Source organism: Periplaneta americana, chromosome 4 (assembly GCF_040183065.1).
Source record: "Periplaneta americana isolate PAMFEO1 chromosome 4, P.americana_PAMFEO1_priV1, whole genome shotgun sequence".
Lineage (NCBI taxonomy): Eukaryota > Metazoa > Arthropoda > Insecta > Blattodea > Blattidae > Periplaneta > Periplaneta americana.
In genome coordinates, this window is record NC_091120.1 from 105,560,411 (window position 1) to 105,577,930 (window position 17,520).

At 33.1% G+C, this 17,520-nt stretch overlaps 1 protein-coding gene across 2 annotated transcripts in view; it reads right to left on the reverse strand.

Moving 5' to 3' along the window:
• The window catches only part of LOC138698101 (transmembrane and immunoglobulin domain-containing protein 1-like), a 59,523-nt gene extending 44,306 nt beyond the window's left edge, over nt 1-15,217 (reverse strand). The window contains exons 1-2 of one of the 2 annotated variants that reach the window (XM_069823829.1): nt 15,012-15,217; nt 7,975-8,040 (exon numbers count right to left, since the gene is read on the reverse strand). In XM_069823829.1, coding sequence (XP_069679930.1) covers nt 7,975-8,040; nt 15,012-15,213 — 268 coding nt within the window. In that variant the 5' untranslated portion in view covers nt 15,214-15,217. The remainder of the gene's footprint in view (nt 1-7,974; nt 8,041-15,011) is intronic. The other variant, XM_069823830.1, reaches the window with a different exon arrangement.
• Nucleotides 15,218-17,520: the final 2,303 nt, after the last annotated feature.

Sequence of the window (17,520 nt, forward strand, 5' to 3'; positions counted from 1 at the left end):
CATACATAGTATAAATACCCGCAGAAGGAATGATTTTCATACGCCATCATAAAATGTATCATGCTTTCAAAGGGGAGTACGTAACATGGCGATAAAATTGTTCAATAGTCTTCCTGAAGACATTAAGAATTATAGCCAAAACCCTGCATTATTTAAGACAAAACTAAAAAAATTACTTAATATCTCACACTTTCTATTCTGTAGATGAATTCTTGACATTTCACAGTACTGTGTAAATATTATAATAATATTAAATGGTAAACATATTACATTGTATAAAATATTATTGTTATTAAGGTATTCATTCTGTACATATTTCATATTTGCATTTTATATGTATTGCATTTTATTGTTAAACGTAAGAATTGGACATGTTCTTTATTCTATGTTGTAAAGCAAATGTAAGAATATTATGGAACAAATAAATCTATCTATCTGTCTGTCTGTCTGTCTGTCTGTCTGTCTGTCTATCTATCTATCACTTATTTGTTTTATGTTCTTTTATTCTTTATCAGAGCATAGGCCTTCGTGCAATCAGCGTCATGTCATATTTCTATCCAAAACTCCAAGTACTCCAAAGGGCTTGCCTTCCTTCTTTGCTTCTTCCACTACACACCGTCTCCATGACTTTCGTAATCTTCCTTTCTTCCGATGACCTGGATGGTTCCAAAATTGAGCTTGACTCTGCACGGAATTCTGGACTTTTCGTAGTGTGTATCTAATCCATTTCCACTTTCTCCTCTTTATTTGGATGTCTATAGGTTCTTTTTATGTTTGTTTCTAATAATCATCATTTGTAATTACATTTGGCCAGAAGATTCGTTTGATCTTCCGTTTATAAACACTTGTAGACTGTATATAATCTCTGAGGTCACTTTTCAATTTTCATATTCATAGAGCATCACTTTATTTACATTTTGTTTTGAAGCTGCGGATTTTAGTAACGCATTGAAATTTCTGTGGCTTTCCATAGCGGATAAAGTTGTATAAATGCTGCATTTGCTTCATTATCCTTATCCTTTACTTCAAGTTTTGTCTGACTTTTTGCTTCATTATTTTTGTCTTTGTAGCATTTAACTTCAGGCCAGCTGTACCAGCATCTCTCTCAAGGTTCTTCAGCTTCTCTTCCATATCTGTACGTTTCTGAGCATCTTGCCTTTATTGCTGTTTAAAGTTTCCGATCAAGCCAATTTGGAATGTGAAGGCTTTGCAATTCTTGTATGTAATGAAGTCATTCTTTACTGTTTCAGGCTTAAATTGGTCTCAACATTTCAAATTTAAATATTTTTATAAATTCCATACCTTTTCAAGAACTGGTTTTCATTAATGTTAATTTCATATCACTTCCTTTGTCTCTTTATCTTACCGAACAATAACTACAAAAATAGTGCGTCAACTCAATTAGAAAATAATTCGTTTTTCGATCCTCCGAAATGCAAACTACTGTTATCCTTTTACATCAATACATAATTAATATTTCATCCTGGTAAATTTGAATAGTTTTGGAACAATTTAAACCGAGAAAATTTTAAGAAAATTACAGATTACTGAACTTAAGTTATTTCATTTGACTTTTCTGTCTTTCCTGTAGAAATATTTATCTTAAATTCATACCTTTTGGAACTCAAGTCAACCATCATTCTCCACTCTCCTTATTTCTTGGTAGGAAGTTCTGCTGCAAAACATTTCTTAATATTATGTGCTTCTTTAAATTTCAGTTGTGATATGCGTTATGCTAATGTTTTGAATTATCACTTAAACATACATGAATTTAATAGAATTTTCCTGTGTATAGACACTCAATAATACTAATAATTTGTATTGTATCGCATTGTATTTGGGAGTTAATACTACGACGCAGTGCTACGATCTGGTACATCTATGACACTTACCCTCCAGGTAGGCGCATTCCCAGCCCATACCAGCTGACTACATTAAGGTGTGCTGAATATCATATTTCGAACAGATAAGCTCTCTTCTCCCTAGATGCGCCGCGTACGTGTCGCCACTAGGCGTTTGGAAAGTACGTATTATGAAATGATAACAAAATACAAATCTGACGAAATTATGTTATTTCCTAACGTGGAGAAACGGGAGATCGCCGAGAAAGTCCCCATCTGCTAACTTGTCCGCCTCAAGCCCAAATTAAAAGTTCCAGTCTTGACCAGGACTCGAACCTGGAATGCTTGCGTAAGAGACCGCAGAGCTGACCTCTCAGGGACCACAGGAATTATTAATAATAATAATAATAATAATAATAATAATAATAATAATAATAATAATAATATAGTTTAAGATAACTTAAATTTTGTAATTTGTCGTTTAGTATGTTTCCACTGTCCAATAACTGGCGTTAATTAAACATTCTGTGTTCACTATTGAAATGTTTGTTTTTCATTCTGTATTAATGCTTATAAATTTATTTTTGTATTCCTTTCTTGTGGTTTTTTGTGATTAAATCTTCATTTACATGACTTTAAAATATTTTAATTCACTGTTCTTCTCACATTGTCTTTTAAAGTCCTTAGTATGCTCCCTAATGACTGGAAGCAAATTCCCAAAAACATTATGATATGATATTCTTTGACAAGCCTCTGTCTAGTTAATATTTTCCTTGTTATTTTTACACTAATAATAGTACCGGAACCCATGTCATTCCCGATTATATTGGTTGCATATATTATATACCATTTAATGCATGTGCAGTTAATGTTTTGAAATTCTCTGCTATGTAAATTAAATAATGCTTGACATAAAACCCTGCATACGGTCCTAGTCGTTAATGCTCCGCTGGCATGTATCAGTAGAGGACAAATAACACAAAGTGTTTTGGAATAATACTCCTGTCACCGGCAGGAGGTCGTCACTGTTATTGCAAGGGTATCAGTTAGATAGCAATATTGCTATAGTTCGCGTCAGAATCAACAAAACTGGACGTTTGGATTCGATATAGTGAGTATAATCTGCAAATTCCTGCTCTTGTGTTTCAGACGCATTCGGTTGCAACTAATTGAACCTGTATTGCGTTAATATCAAATGCGAAAGGGAGATACACATAATTTAATTTCACAAATTTTAATAGGATAAAAAAATCGCTGCTCTAGTGTTATTAAACGAAAATTGAAGATTGTTAAAAATAATCACTCTTGACTAACAAAATATAATAAAATTTCTCGAAATTATATGTTACTTCAATTTTATATCACCCTCACGACGGATATCAAAATACACTACAAAAGCTTTCGCTGTTTTATCCGGCATTATTGTCCATTGTTTATTGGTAATCACTTGCAATAAGTAATCAATGACAAATACAGATTATTGGAAAATTTACGAAATCTCGTAACGATCCTTCAATTCAGCAGAAATTCACTTTGAACTTGTAATGCAAAGTATACTAGCACAAAAATGATGCTTATTACAATGTAATCTTGATCAACATAATATCATCGGCTTCAAGAGCTAATTCCATTTACATCCTTTTTCGACTGTCATTCAAATTTAGAGTTTGGAGGTCTTTGTCGTTATTAATGTATGTTTTTGCTTGTACATTATTGCTAGTCCAATACTGTATTGTCAAACATTGTTGAAATATGCTTTGTCCAATGCAGTCTATACTATAAGACTTCGGTAATCCCCTCTCTACTCTTCCACAACTTCTTGTATGTTTTTCAAAATAATGTGAATGATATATTCTTAGTGAACATATTATTAGCGTCCCTCAGGGTATAGTTCTTGGTCCCATTTTGTTTTTGATATATATTAATGATTTATTAGTAATTGATTTACAAAATCACAAAGATGTATTGTATTCCTATGAAGATGATACAGTATTAATGTTTTGAGGAAAAACTTGGCACGGCATTTATTTTAACGCAAACAATGGTTTAAAATTAATAAATATATGGATTGATTCGAATATTCTTTCTTTTAACACTGCGAAAACTACAGTTATTCATTTTTTTATTAACTACCGTAGTAAATCTTATAAATTGTCTAATTCTCCCTTAAAAATTAAACTTCGCAATTTTGGTTATTCCGCAATTTACTGTAAATGTCCAATTATAAATGAATCTTCAGAGGTTAAATATTTAAAAATCATCATTGATAAATATCTGAAATGAGACACACAAATCAACTACCATTGTAACAAATTACATAGAATTATATATTACTTTGTTCATTTATCAAATTACTTATCAATGTATGTACTACGCACAGTTTACCTTGTATTTCAGTCTATAACCCAATGTGGAATATTAGGATTGGGTAGTACCTGTAGTACTTATAAAGGTAACCTTAATTCACTAGATTTCTTATACAGAAGAATAATAAAAATATATCTAATATCCTATTATCCTACCGAAAAATTGTTTTAGAATTTAAAGCCTTGAAAATACATCAAATTGATGTCAATAAATTATTAAATTTTATACACAAAAATCACACCATTTCAGCTCATAACCTCCGAAACACAAAACCAAAAGCATAGATACAATACGTTTGTTTGAACCCTAGTGTTTAACGAGCACTGCTTTCAACCATAGTACTAATATATCGGCTCTAAAATTTAAAACAAATGAATAGAGAAATACCCTCATCTATTTACCTCCAACAGTTTGGCATAAAAATGTATGTAACCAATTTGGTATGAGTAATTATTAATTTTTAAATGTTATTTTATTGTAATTTATTCTTGTAACTATATTATGTATCTAATCCTCCCCTGAGCACGAGAACTCTCTCTTTCACAGGAGTCCTAGAATTTTGTAAATTTACAATTTTGTTTTATTGTATTTTTCTGGAAATAAATATTATTATTATTATTATTATTATTATTATTAGACCCTATTATGATTATTATTATTATTATTGTTATTATTATTATTATTATTATTATTATTATTATTATTATTATTATTATTATTATTATATGTAGTTTCTGTATAAGAATCCAAAAGTTGTTTGTCCATTTACTGAGGTGTCCCACGAGATGGATATCTGCTACATTAACCTTACGATGAAGCTATACTACAGTCTTCGCAAGGTTTTGGACGGAACTGGGTTTCAGAGGATTTAAATAGCTAGTAATATTATATTCTCCTTCTCTTTGGATAGACTGTTTAGCCCGTTGTTTTCTTCTTGGTCTTCCAGGAGTCCTTTCTTTCGGTTTGTTGTCTCCTACTATTCTTGGTAATCTTTTAGGAATCATTCATGAAATATGGCTGTTTCATTGTATTCTTCTTCTCCGTACACAACATCTAATATTATGTATCTCATATTCTTCTCTTGTTTCCTCACTTCTTGCTTGATCAAATAAAGTTTTCCCACTATTTTTCTCTGCGTTCTCAATTCAGTAGAGTCTAACTATTGAACTGGTCTTCTTGTGTCTGGTTTAGTTTTGCTGCATAAAGTTGAAAAACTGTAAGTCTGACGACGGTGTATATATTCTTACGTTGGTTTCCCTACCTACTTGTTCCTTTGTATTGTGTCACTCAGGTATCCGGTTATGATATTTGTTAGTAAGTGTGATGTTTAACTTTCTTATTCAGTTCTGCATTGCTTGCAGTTCCTCTATATTTGAAGTTAATAACTTGTTCAATTGTTTTATTAATTATCTCCAGTTTACATTTATTCTACCCTTTGAGAAGAGGAGCACGCATGTAGGCCGCTTGAGTGAGCCCATTCTACTACCCGGGATGCCTAAGGTCCCCGCGCTACAGATTCCCCTGCGGGCCGCAACCGGACTCCCGTACAGCCTACAGAATCCCTTTAATTTACCGCGTAAGCTTCACCGCAGTTCCTCAACCCCGGCCAGCTCCACGAGCTACCGCGAGCCCAAAGCGAGAGCCCACGGAACATAGCACTACCATCAGCAACTAATGACCATATTTCAAGGGTCCAAGTTCGGTGGCGGCATGCAACCGACTACATTAGAGCAAGCCCGAAATATTGGCGAGAAACGCATATGATGATGAAAGCGGGAAAGTGTAATTATGGTGGCGAAACGAGTCCGAGGACCAACACCGAAAGTTACCCAGCAATTCTTCTTCAATTAGTTGAGGGAAACTTTCGGGAAAATCCTCAATTAGGTAAATTGTCTCAACCAGGATTTGAACGAAGTCTCACTCGTTTCAGTCAGACATACTGTTACTCCACAGTGGTGGATTTCCAGTTTACATCGAAGTGGTACTTTACTTATTGTAAGCGTTTCTGTTTTATTATTTGCTGTTTTCAACCCGTATTCTTGACAGCTACATGAGAAACAGAAGAGTAACCTTTGTAAATATCTGATACAAATAATTATATCATTAGTATTCTTGACAGCTACATGAGAAACAGAAGAGTAACCTTTGTAAATATCTGATACAAATAAGTATATCATTAATGTTGTTACATTCTCCAATGAAAATATTTAGATTCTTATATTTGAAAATAAAATCTAATTTTTACTATTCATATACATATACATTTTCTGCAATCCTCTACCTCGTTTGTCACCAGAACAAACCCCCAATATTTATTTATGCTACATACTTATTTGTTTATTTAATTCGATGGTTAATACGTTTTTAATTTAGAATATATTGCAGCCTATTGTCTTATTGTATTTTCGTTAATACTTATTTTCCATCTTTATCCACCACAAGTTTCTGCAACCTCTATCGAGCATTTTATCCTCTCCTCGAAGTCTTCTCTTAGCAAAGCAGAGAATTGAGTAAAGAGAGTAACGCCTGGTAACTTTCCTGACGCCTGAACAGAAATTAATCGACTTCGTTCATACAGTACTTCAGGTTCCTGAACTTCTCATCCAATTATTAAGAGCAGTAATTCATATTCCACAGAAAACGACTCGCCAGATACGTATTAAAGATATTACTGTACATGTCACTGAAACCTTAGCTGGGTGCAAATTAATTCTGAAAAAAATTATAGTCTGATTCTTTTCTTTTTTAATATGAATTCTATCTAACCTACATAACAGAGACAATTTCTGGATTCGTTGGTAATAATCAACAATATCAACTGTCATTCCAGTGCACTGGTTGCAGACACATCACAGTTGGTTCAGCCTTGAGTTTGATGTTTTAAGTAAGGATTAGCCTATTCATATTAGGTAAAATTTCCTCCACAAAACTATTTCCATTTGAGTTAAAAGAATCATGCGATGTAATTTGAAGTATCAAATTTTATTTTACCAAGAGAACTTGATATATGGTTTTGTTTTTTGTTCTACTGCTATGTAATTTGCTAAATTATTAGTTGCTATTATAAGAAGAACGTTAGCAATTCAAATTACGAGTATATTCCAAAGAATCACATTTACATGTGCTAGTGAACTAGCCATCATTAAGTACTCTGCTAGTATTTTAAGTCTTAACAATATTATAACAAATACTTAATGTGTTTGATGACGAAAAACTAAATTAAATTATTAAGGATTTTCTGTATAATCACGGGCACATAAGAATATACACATTAAAAGTTTTAATTGTACACTTCATTTTTCATATCACATGCCCATTCCTAGAACTCCTTATTAGTTGCACCTTAGCTAGAGTCCCATTGCATGACCTAATGGAGTTGCAAATGCATTTCTGTAAAATTAAAAGTTTAACTTTGTGCAGAGAATGTGCATTAACAACAAATATTTGTCTTAAGGGCGCGATCGAGGAGAAAGTGCAAGGTGTAGGGGGATGCTTGGATATCAGTCTGTTTATTCATGGACATTAACATCGCACGGGGAGTGAAATGCAGACGTCTGTGTGGATTCTCTTTCCTAAGTGCAGGAGGCTTCTTGTAACTGTGTGACTGTAAAACTTCCTCGAGACAATCCTCATGAGTTTGCATCAAGAAAACGTATGCTTGCAGGAAGGAACAGAAACAAGCAGGCAAGAAAGCAAGCAGATGGAAGCTATTGGTAGCAGCATCAAGCAGCAGAGAGGTTTCTTTTTGTTGCTGATAGTTGTCAACCTTGTTTGGAGATGCCGGACGAAGCCCGAGACCCAAGTGAAGTGTCAAGGATTTCAGAGGGCGTGTCTGGAAGGGAAGCAAAAACAGAGACAAACAAACTAATAAAGAAAAATTTTACGTGAAAAAGAGAAAAATAGATAGAAAGAGAGAGAGAAAAATAGATGCCGGCTAACAATAATTACTGTTACCTTTTAGTTACAGAGAAGACTACCAAATTACGTAGTACTTGAAGGAGCAAACAACAAATTGACTGTGCAGAGGCTCAGCATTGTGCCTTGCTGTGTGGGGGGAAGGACAGGATCTGAGGTTCGGTGGAAGGCGATATGCAGTGCGACACAACTGGTGAAGTGCTGTTCACTGTTTCGCTGAAACGTCCTGTATATACAGATCTCCTTGCAGAACAGATATTGCAGTTTATTGTGGGCTACATTTAGAGAATATTTAAACTTCGAAGCTACTTTTCTTTCATTTTGGAAATGTTTAGTTGTTTCTCGCCATCCCGCGTGAATGACGATTCTTTATGTAAGTTACATTATTACTTGCTGAATCTCAATTATTTTTTCGAGATATATATTGTAGTATTTAATCTTACTGATGTATATTATTTTATTTGGATTATGAGTAGATATGTCACAATTCGACACGATGACATGAATAACACTAATTAAAAGTATTAGACAAACGATTATGATAGGTACCATGAACATGTACACATGGTTCTGTTACCTCAATGAATGAACCCGTTGTATCGTTAACGTTTTCTCTGTATATGCACTGTTTTGCGTGTCAGTTACAGATCGTTGATACGATCCTTGTCTTTTAAATTATGGAAACCATTTCGTGTTATCTTTCGAGTATGAAGTTAAATATAACAGAGTCGTCTACTATGAATCAACGGTAAAAGAATTGTCTGTAGGGAAACAAATTCTACATTGCTGTAAACGAAACAACTTTACATAGAAAAGTGTTAATATGCTAATAACTTTTTCAAGTAGTACCAAAATCATAATACTGATCGGATAATTTCTTTCGTATCAGTAAGAGAAAAAGAAGTTTGTTAGCAGTTTTACACATATATTTGAGAATTATAATGGGATACGTGATGAACGAAGAATTCATCCATTCACATTCAAATTAGTTGCAAGTTTTACAGCCAAATGTGGCTCCTTTTAACACGTTTCAGTCAAGTTTTATGATTGAACTTAGTGACAGCACTAGACCTGAGCTCCTAGCGAGAGCATGAGAGCGATCAACACTATCTACTTGATTAAGTATACTGTACCAATACAGGGAAAAGTGGCCGCACACCAAACTACCTGAAGAAAACAGGGAACCAAGAACTCAACTACATATTACCAGGGCATTACTCTACAAATAATAGGAAACAATGTACATACTTCAGTGTCTACTGTGAGGATGATACTTTAATCATTGTGAGATATTTTGTGAATATAGATGAAGTGGAGTTTGTTTTACTTAAAGTATATTAACAATAACAATCTTAAAATTGTGATCCTACTTAGAATGTGCCCATTTTGTGCAATTATTTTTTTCAGTATTGGAGAATTATTATTCAATAACTTATATTATTAAAACAAATAAATTGTAAATATATACAATACAATTATTGACATAAAGGAAGTGATGAAAGTGGTTTAAATTATATAATACTGTCCAAAGTATAAAATTTAAATATACAACATAAGGGTTGTTGCATACAACTCATGCTATGATCGTCTGCCTGTCCATTATAACACAATAAAACAATTAATAATATTCTTAATTTCAAATATAAGATCGTGTCTGCTTGAGAAAAGGAACAGAAAGACATACATTGAACAAATCTTATTACTATAATGAATAATTTACCTTATGACTTCTTACAGCTCAAATATATTAATTTATGAACAACAGAAACTAAATGCAAGTACTAGGCTATTTATGAGATGAATGAGAAAAATTCGGCCTGCACCGTGATTCGTGTCCCAGCGTGGCTAAGTTGGAAAGAGAGCTCAATGCGCATGGCTGAGAGGTCCCGGGTTCGTTTCCCGATGTCAGAATGAATTTTTCTCAATTTAATAGATGGAACAGGACTAAAGTATAATGTATAGAATGTTACGGAAAAGACACATTGAGTTAATATTACTATAGTATTCTGTAAGGTTACTGAAAGACCTGGAAGATTTACCTATATTTAGAATTCTTCATTCTTTTGACGTTAATTGGATGTTTTATTGTTTATAAACTTCCAGCATTCTAAAAAAAAGTATAATACAATAACTTGATAATCTAACGGTTATAAATAGCCTATATGATGCTATTATTTTACAAAGGATTAAAATTATATACAGGCGAAGGTATGTATCTAGAAATAATTAAAATAATGGGGCAAGCTGGTCACAAATAGAATATTAGTTACTCTTCGTCACAATGAATGTTTGCTAGAAAGCTAATTTAATATATTCTCTTGTTCTAACGTACGTATTGGGATTTACGAGAATTATTTTCTGTAAAATATTGTTTTAAAATGAAGTATAATGAAATGGCTTTAATATAGGCATTAAATAATTCTAAAAAAGGCGGCATATTCTAAAAGCTTTTATTGACACTTATACAAGATGTGTCAACACTGCTTATATGCGTCTGTATGTACATTTAACATTTTTATTTTGCATACGATATCCATGAAATTTAAAAGAGCTATTATTTTTCAAGGTACATATAGTATCCTATCCACATAAATATTAACGAAATAAATTAGTCATTGATGTAAAATAATTGAAAACATATTCTTTTATAGAAAATAGTCACACACTTTCTTTTTTACTTTTATGACAATTTCATACCTGAATCGATTTACCATATTATATGATACAGACAAATAGCTAACACATATGAGAGTTATTTTCTATACAGGTGTTTAAAAAAAATGACGCATATTTTTACATGAGGTAGCATTGGTCGAAGCTAGGAAAAAAGTTCTATAGACATGTGTCCGGAAACAAATATCTGTAGAGATATGGGCAATGCTATATTGTGACCTACAATACCCACCTGTCTGTTACGTAGACAGTAGACACTACAGAAGGTACTCTATGTGGTTACTATCCATTGTTACACATCCTTAAGCCCTTCTTCTCAGTGAGTCACTAACTCTTGCGATCAAATCTGGTTGTTTTCAGATTTGCTCACATGCATTGGATACACGCTCGTATAATGTATGTACGTTATCGATGGGTGTGATATACATCAATGTCTTTAAATGTCCTCATAGCCATAAATCCAAATGATTTAGGATAGGTGATTGGGGAGGTCATACTACTGGACCTCCTCGACCAATTCATCGTCCATTAAACCTTCGGGTTAGATATTGTCGCACGAGGCGTAGAAAAGTGGTACCACATTGTGCAGTAACAGAAAGACAACCTACAGTCTATTTACGTGATACCCCTAATCCTGTGATACTTTTTTAAAAACTGAATGGCAGTCAAAGCTCTGCCGTTCGACCATAGCGCCAGACATCTTTCTCGGTAGAGTGCATCTTTCCCCTACCTTTGTGACATCGGTGAACTTCCTAGCAAGATACCCAACTCCGTAACAATGAGTGAAAAAAAAACGTATCACGGAATTAGGAGTATCAATGATTTAGGAAGCTTTACTCTACTGTACATACTCACTAAGATAAATAAATTGATAAACTTTGTAGTATCCTGAACCTTTGTTTACTAAGTACTACAGTCTCTGTTTACTTCTGTTGAGGAATGCTATCCAATCTCAAAAAATGCACCACTGTTTCGTTTTTAAACGAATGACGATGATAGTCCAAAATACAGCATGGCCCATATCTCAACAGATACTTGGTTCCGGACACATGTTTATAGGAACTCTTTTTTAGTTTCGACCTATGCTACCTCCTGTAAAAATATGCGACACTTTTTAAACACCCTGTATATATGGGGAATTTTTGTCGCATCCTATTTAATTTCATTGCAACTTAAATTTAATGGAAAATTATTGCTGTACTATATAAGAGAATTGCACATATCTCTGTAGGTCTCTTCATAACTATTAAATCTTAAAAATAGAACCTGTTTCTGATGAATCAATAATTTTCATTAATCAATTGCAATTAATATCTATTCTATAAGGAATTTTTATTGCATATTTTAAATTTAGATCACTAGATGTTTGAATTTCCGTTTCTGAATTTCGTTACAAGAAATCTCTCTTTCTTCCAGATCTTCGAATCAGCAATTTTGATATTGAAAACGTAATAAGTACTGAAGTTATGACTAAGGAACTAATTATTTTTAGATCATAAACTCTATCCATATGCAGTCTAGAGCACAATTTTCAATTACTATTATAAAAATATATACATTCCACACAAATTTAAACACTTTTAATTGAAAGGACTATCACTTAGAAACCTCGAAAGCTTCCAGTGAAGATATTGATAGGATATGTATACATATACAGTATGTATTCCATAATAACTCAAGATTAAAATTATGGATAAAATTAATATTGTCATGTACTGTATTTTACAGTTTTAATGTAATCTTTGCGTTCAATTAGACTTCCTGAAATTACAAATATTACAAATACGTTAAATTTATATCAAAACTATGGAAAACTTACACGGTAGTTATTTCTGCAAGATGGTCTCTTTTGGCTAACCATGCCAGTTCATTTTTTTATCGAAGGTTCCTGAACTAAGTCTCTTTGGTACACTAGTCAATGTTTTATCATTACTAAGTTATCAATTCAATGTGTACGTAACGCAATGAATTAATCCGATCTTTAATATTATATGAAATGAAATATTACACATAGGCTTATATTGTAAACTAGGAATTTCGGATAGAAATCTTGCACTTGAAGGCTTTAAACCCACATTATTCTTTACATTACATTATCTACATTAATAGCAGCATTTCGAGTAAGTTGTATTAACTAAGTAAGTTCATATTAATTTAATTTGAATGAATTTGACTTTTACGAAAACTTCTTCTAAATATTGTTAAATGCTAACGTTAAAATTACATTATTCTGCAAGACAGTGGTTCTACACTTCCATCTGCCGTATCTCGCATTACAATTGAGAGAGACTGCAATAGATTTCAGTAACATTTACAAATAAATATAACATTGGCCAACTAAAATAATATACTCTTAAAAATATCCTGTAAGCAAAAAAATATGTTTAATACAAAACAAATCATACACTTATTGAAATAGATTGTTGTATATAATAATTAATTTAATCTATAGTTGTGTTTCTTACAATTTCTTCAGAAGATGTCATTCAAGGTTGCGAAATTCTACCAAATATTATGGACGTGAATTGAGGATATAATATCGAAATTGTGGACAAAATGTATTTTCCTGGGATGTCGAACTTCAATTAATAGTGTTTTGATAGAGTCTAATACTACGTAAATTTTGTAATTGTTGTACAGAGGATTGTTTCTGATCTCTGATAACGAATTTTAATGACGTCACGTGCGTCAGGAATCACACGACAGCTGAATTGCGGCGAGAGGTGACAGACCAGTAATGAGTGATTTCATAGTCAGAGTGCACGATGTATCACAGTAGCAATGCCCAAGGAAATCGAGATCACTCACTACTGATTTGTCACCTCGCGCCACAGTTGAGCTGTCGTGTGACTCCTGATGCATATGATGTCATTCAAATTCGTTATCAGAGATCGGAAACAACCCTGTATAAGCCTATTTTTATTTTATACTATTTTTCCTTCCAAAAGTTTGGTTCTAAGTGGCTGCTTGTGTACAAAATGTATATTACGAGTAATTAACTTGCTTTACTTATTTAGTATTAGAAGATATTTCTGTGAAATTTAAATTATTTTGATAAATAATATATTTGCATCTCAAATTGTATATTAAAACAAAATTAAATAGAACTCTCGAATAGTCAGTAGATCATATCAGGAATATTCACCAATTTTCGGCGATTAAAAATATTAATGTTTTATGTAAAATTGGAGGACGGTTCACAGCATTATATTTTTTGTGTTGTCGCGGATTTTGGCCAAAGAGACATAAGTTTATGCTTTAACTAATATTAGCTCATCTAAGAGAGAGACCAATCAGTGATGTGTTGTTAAGAATAAGTATAGGTTGGGATATTTCCAATGCTGTTAATGAATAAGAAATTCACAACGTCTCGGAAATAGACTCTTTTTTAGTCTTCAGCTGAAAAAGGAGTTGGGAAAGATATGCTACTCATTGGAGTCGTTACGAATAGCTATTCTGCTAGTGTAATCTATTATTATTATTCGATGTAAAGTTAGTTAAACGGAATCAATATCCTTTATTTTACTGTTGTCATACACTGACTAAAAAACGCAATAGGCCTATTGTGATTAATACAAATGTAACCAATATAACACCTCACTTAATCCAATTACATAATGTATTTTTTGTCGAATAACAACTACACAAGCAACGACCCCAACGAGTAGGATAGCCTTCTCACTCCCATTTTTTCACTCGAAGATGAAGATAGAACCATTCTTAGAAAAACTGTGACTTACTATTTCATAAGCAGCAACGGAAAAGACCAATCATTACTTATTCTGAACAATAATATTAGATATGAAATAAATAATTCTTCTTTCAAATTCGTTCAAATTACATTTATAGTGTATCAATAAAGTTATTTATTGCAACAATATATATAACATTAATTATTTATAAAGTATAGAGAAAGTAATGAGAAATAAAATTTTGCTACCACGTTGTTTCTGGACAGATAGATTTAATATGAGCTCTAACTACTAATATTTCACTTGACATAATTATTTCCTGTCCAAAATTTATTTTAAATAATATAATGATGTACTAGAGGAGTTCTTTTATTGCAAAAATGTTTGTTATTTATTCGCGAACTACATTGTTCATATTCGGTGCGGTATCAAATTTGTAGAAATAACGTTTCGTCCACGTCTCTCTGTAGTGATTACGGGCAAGTGTCGTAAAGGTAGTGACGGGAATAATTCGTATCCTTACCTTCGACAGTGAGGAGAATGGCCATATTGATCTTAGGCTCTGTGTTGACTTGACATTCGTAAATGCCGGCGTCTCTCTTTTGAACGTACTCAACCCGCAGATTCCACTCGTCCGAGGCCTCGGGGTGTATCACCCCAAATCTCGCATCTCCGGTGTATGTGAAGATGCTAGATGTCAGGATGTGCAGATCGCGTTTCCGCATCCATGACACCTGAAATACAATCCAAACAAATTTATATCAGCATGGCAATAGTGCGTCTTGTGCCCATAACATGTTCAGTGGCTGTAATCACATATTCGTCAGACATAGACTACTGCGCGCAACTCTCAAGGTTCAGTTTTAGCGCTGCTTAGAAATCAAGGTTCTGGGTTGTAATCCCGGATGTTTCTTAATTGCCAAAGTAATAATCAGTATTGTCCTGTGTTAAGTATTCACCTTAGAATGTAATCTCACAATAACAATCTTTATTTTGGACTAAAGTGTCTATGGATACAAACATTTTTCAGTCTAATGAATTATAGTTTCTACCAAAAGTTTAAGGATACTCCTTCAAAAGTGATGTTTCACTGCTGTCCTTATATTTAGCTATGTGAAACCCTCTGATGTTTACACAGGAATCAAATGCCTGTGAAATATGTTTTTCTACTGCAAACTCTTTCTTTCTATCTTCCAAACTTTGCAGTATTACATCAATTTTTTTGTTATGAAAACTTAAGAAAATATATATTTTAAGAAAAAATTAATTATTCCACAACGGATTTAATTAGATCAATGAATTTAGGAACAAAGTTAGGCATATCTGAAACTTTCTAGTGCAATTATTACTTTTTGCGTAAAAAAATGACAGCTCGTTAACGCATTATAATCCACATTTTTCTCCCTTCTCCTTTAGCAAAAATTGTAATTTTCTAAAATTATTTTGTGTTTCAAATTCACTACAAATTGACTCGGGACCGCCACTGCCACTTACGCACATCGTAACACTGGAAGTTGGTAACACTGGGAGTTGGTAATACTGGTAAATCAATTTATTGCCTTCATTTTTACTAATCACCTATGGAGATTTGCTACAAGTGTGGAAAGGTTAGAGTTCTTCCTTGAAAAACTAAAAATGGGTCGAAATTCAGTGAGTGTGGATGTGAAGTGGCAGGTTATTGGGATGTGGAAGAAAGACTACAAATAATATATAACTTTATCCCAAAATTCATTAATCTTTGTACACTCATTCTGGAGTAATTAATTTTTTTCTACACAAAATGTAGTTTTCCAATAAGTTTTGATAACAGAAAAATTGTTATATAATCCACAGTTTGAAAGCTGGAGAGAGAGATTGGGTTTGCAGTAAAATAAACTTCATTTTTCACAGACATTTGGTTGATGTAGGCCTGTAAACATCAGAGGGTTTTGAAAGGATGTCCTTGAACTTTTAGTGGAAGCTGTATGTTTTTAAAAGTTCATATAACGAAAGTGTTCGCCTTACCCTAAGGCATTTTCAAGTTGCGATAAAATATTACTATTTATACAGTTAAAACATTTAAAAGATTTAAGATTATCTCGAAATTAAAACCATAAAATTGCATTCCTGTAAGCAACACTTTACACCCACCATTACTTTACAATACATAATTATTTATGAACACTTAAAAAAAAAACGAAGTGTTATATAGGCTAATTCGAAACATTTCCAGCCAAATTCAAATGGATACATTTAAAATTACATGCTGATAGTTACATTGCTATTGTATGTAGGTTACAGTTAATCTATCAATCTCTGTATCACGCCATTAATATGTATATAGAAACCAACAGTTTACATTATCTTAAAAGTTAATTGTTTTTTTGCAGCCGACATCAGTATTTTTCGGTATAGTATATTATTTTAGAACTTCAAAGACAGAAGTATTACGACCCATCACTGCGACCTTATTGGAATTATTGCACTGACCCCCAAGCTAGGCGCATTCCTGAACCCACACCGGTTGATTACACTAAGGTTCGCTGCGTACCCAAGTTTCGAGCAGGCAACCCCATTCGTTCCTAAGCCAGGACACTCCGTGCGTCGCCAGTCGGCATTCGGGAATGATATGGAAAGATGGCGGAATAGAGACATGTTGACGGAATGATGTAGATACTTAATGTGGGGAAACGGGCGAACCCCAAGAAAAATCCCAACTGCGGCCTTTACCATCACAAGTGTCACTATGGATCTTTCAATGAAATAACCCAGGCTTAATTTAACCCGGACCGTCTGCATGACAGTCTGAAGTTCCGATGTCGTGATCACTTTAGTAGCAGAATCGTCAAAATAACCATCATATTGCAATGATAAATTCATCTTCACAATAATCATCGTAGTAAATTGAGACACTCAGAATAATAACGGCAAATCCCAACCGAAGTTTATTTCGAGAAAACTGACTTTTAAATGTATTTTTAAAGCTCTGTGAATAACTGAAGGTTTCAAAACCATAGTGGGCCAAGCGCCATTTACTAAAACGTAGAAAACAA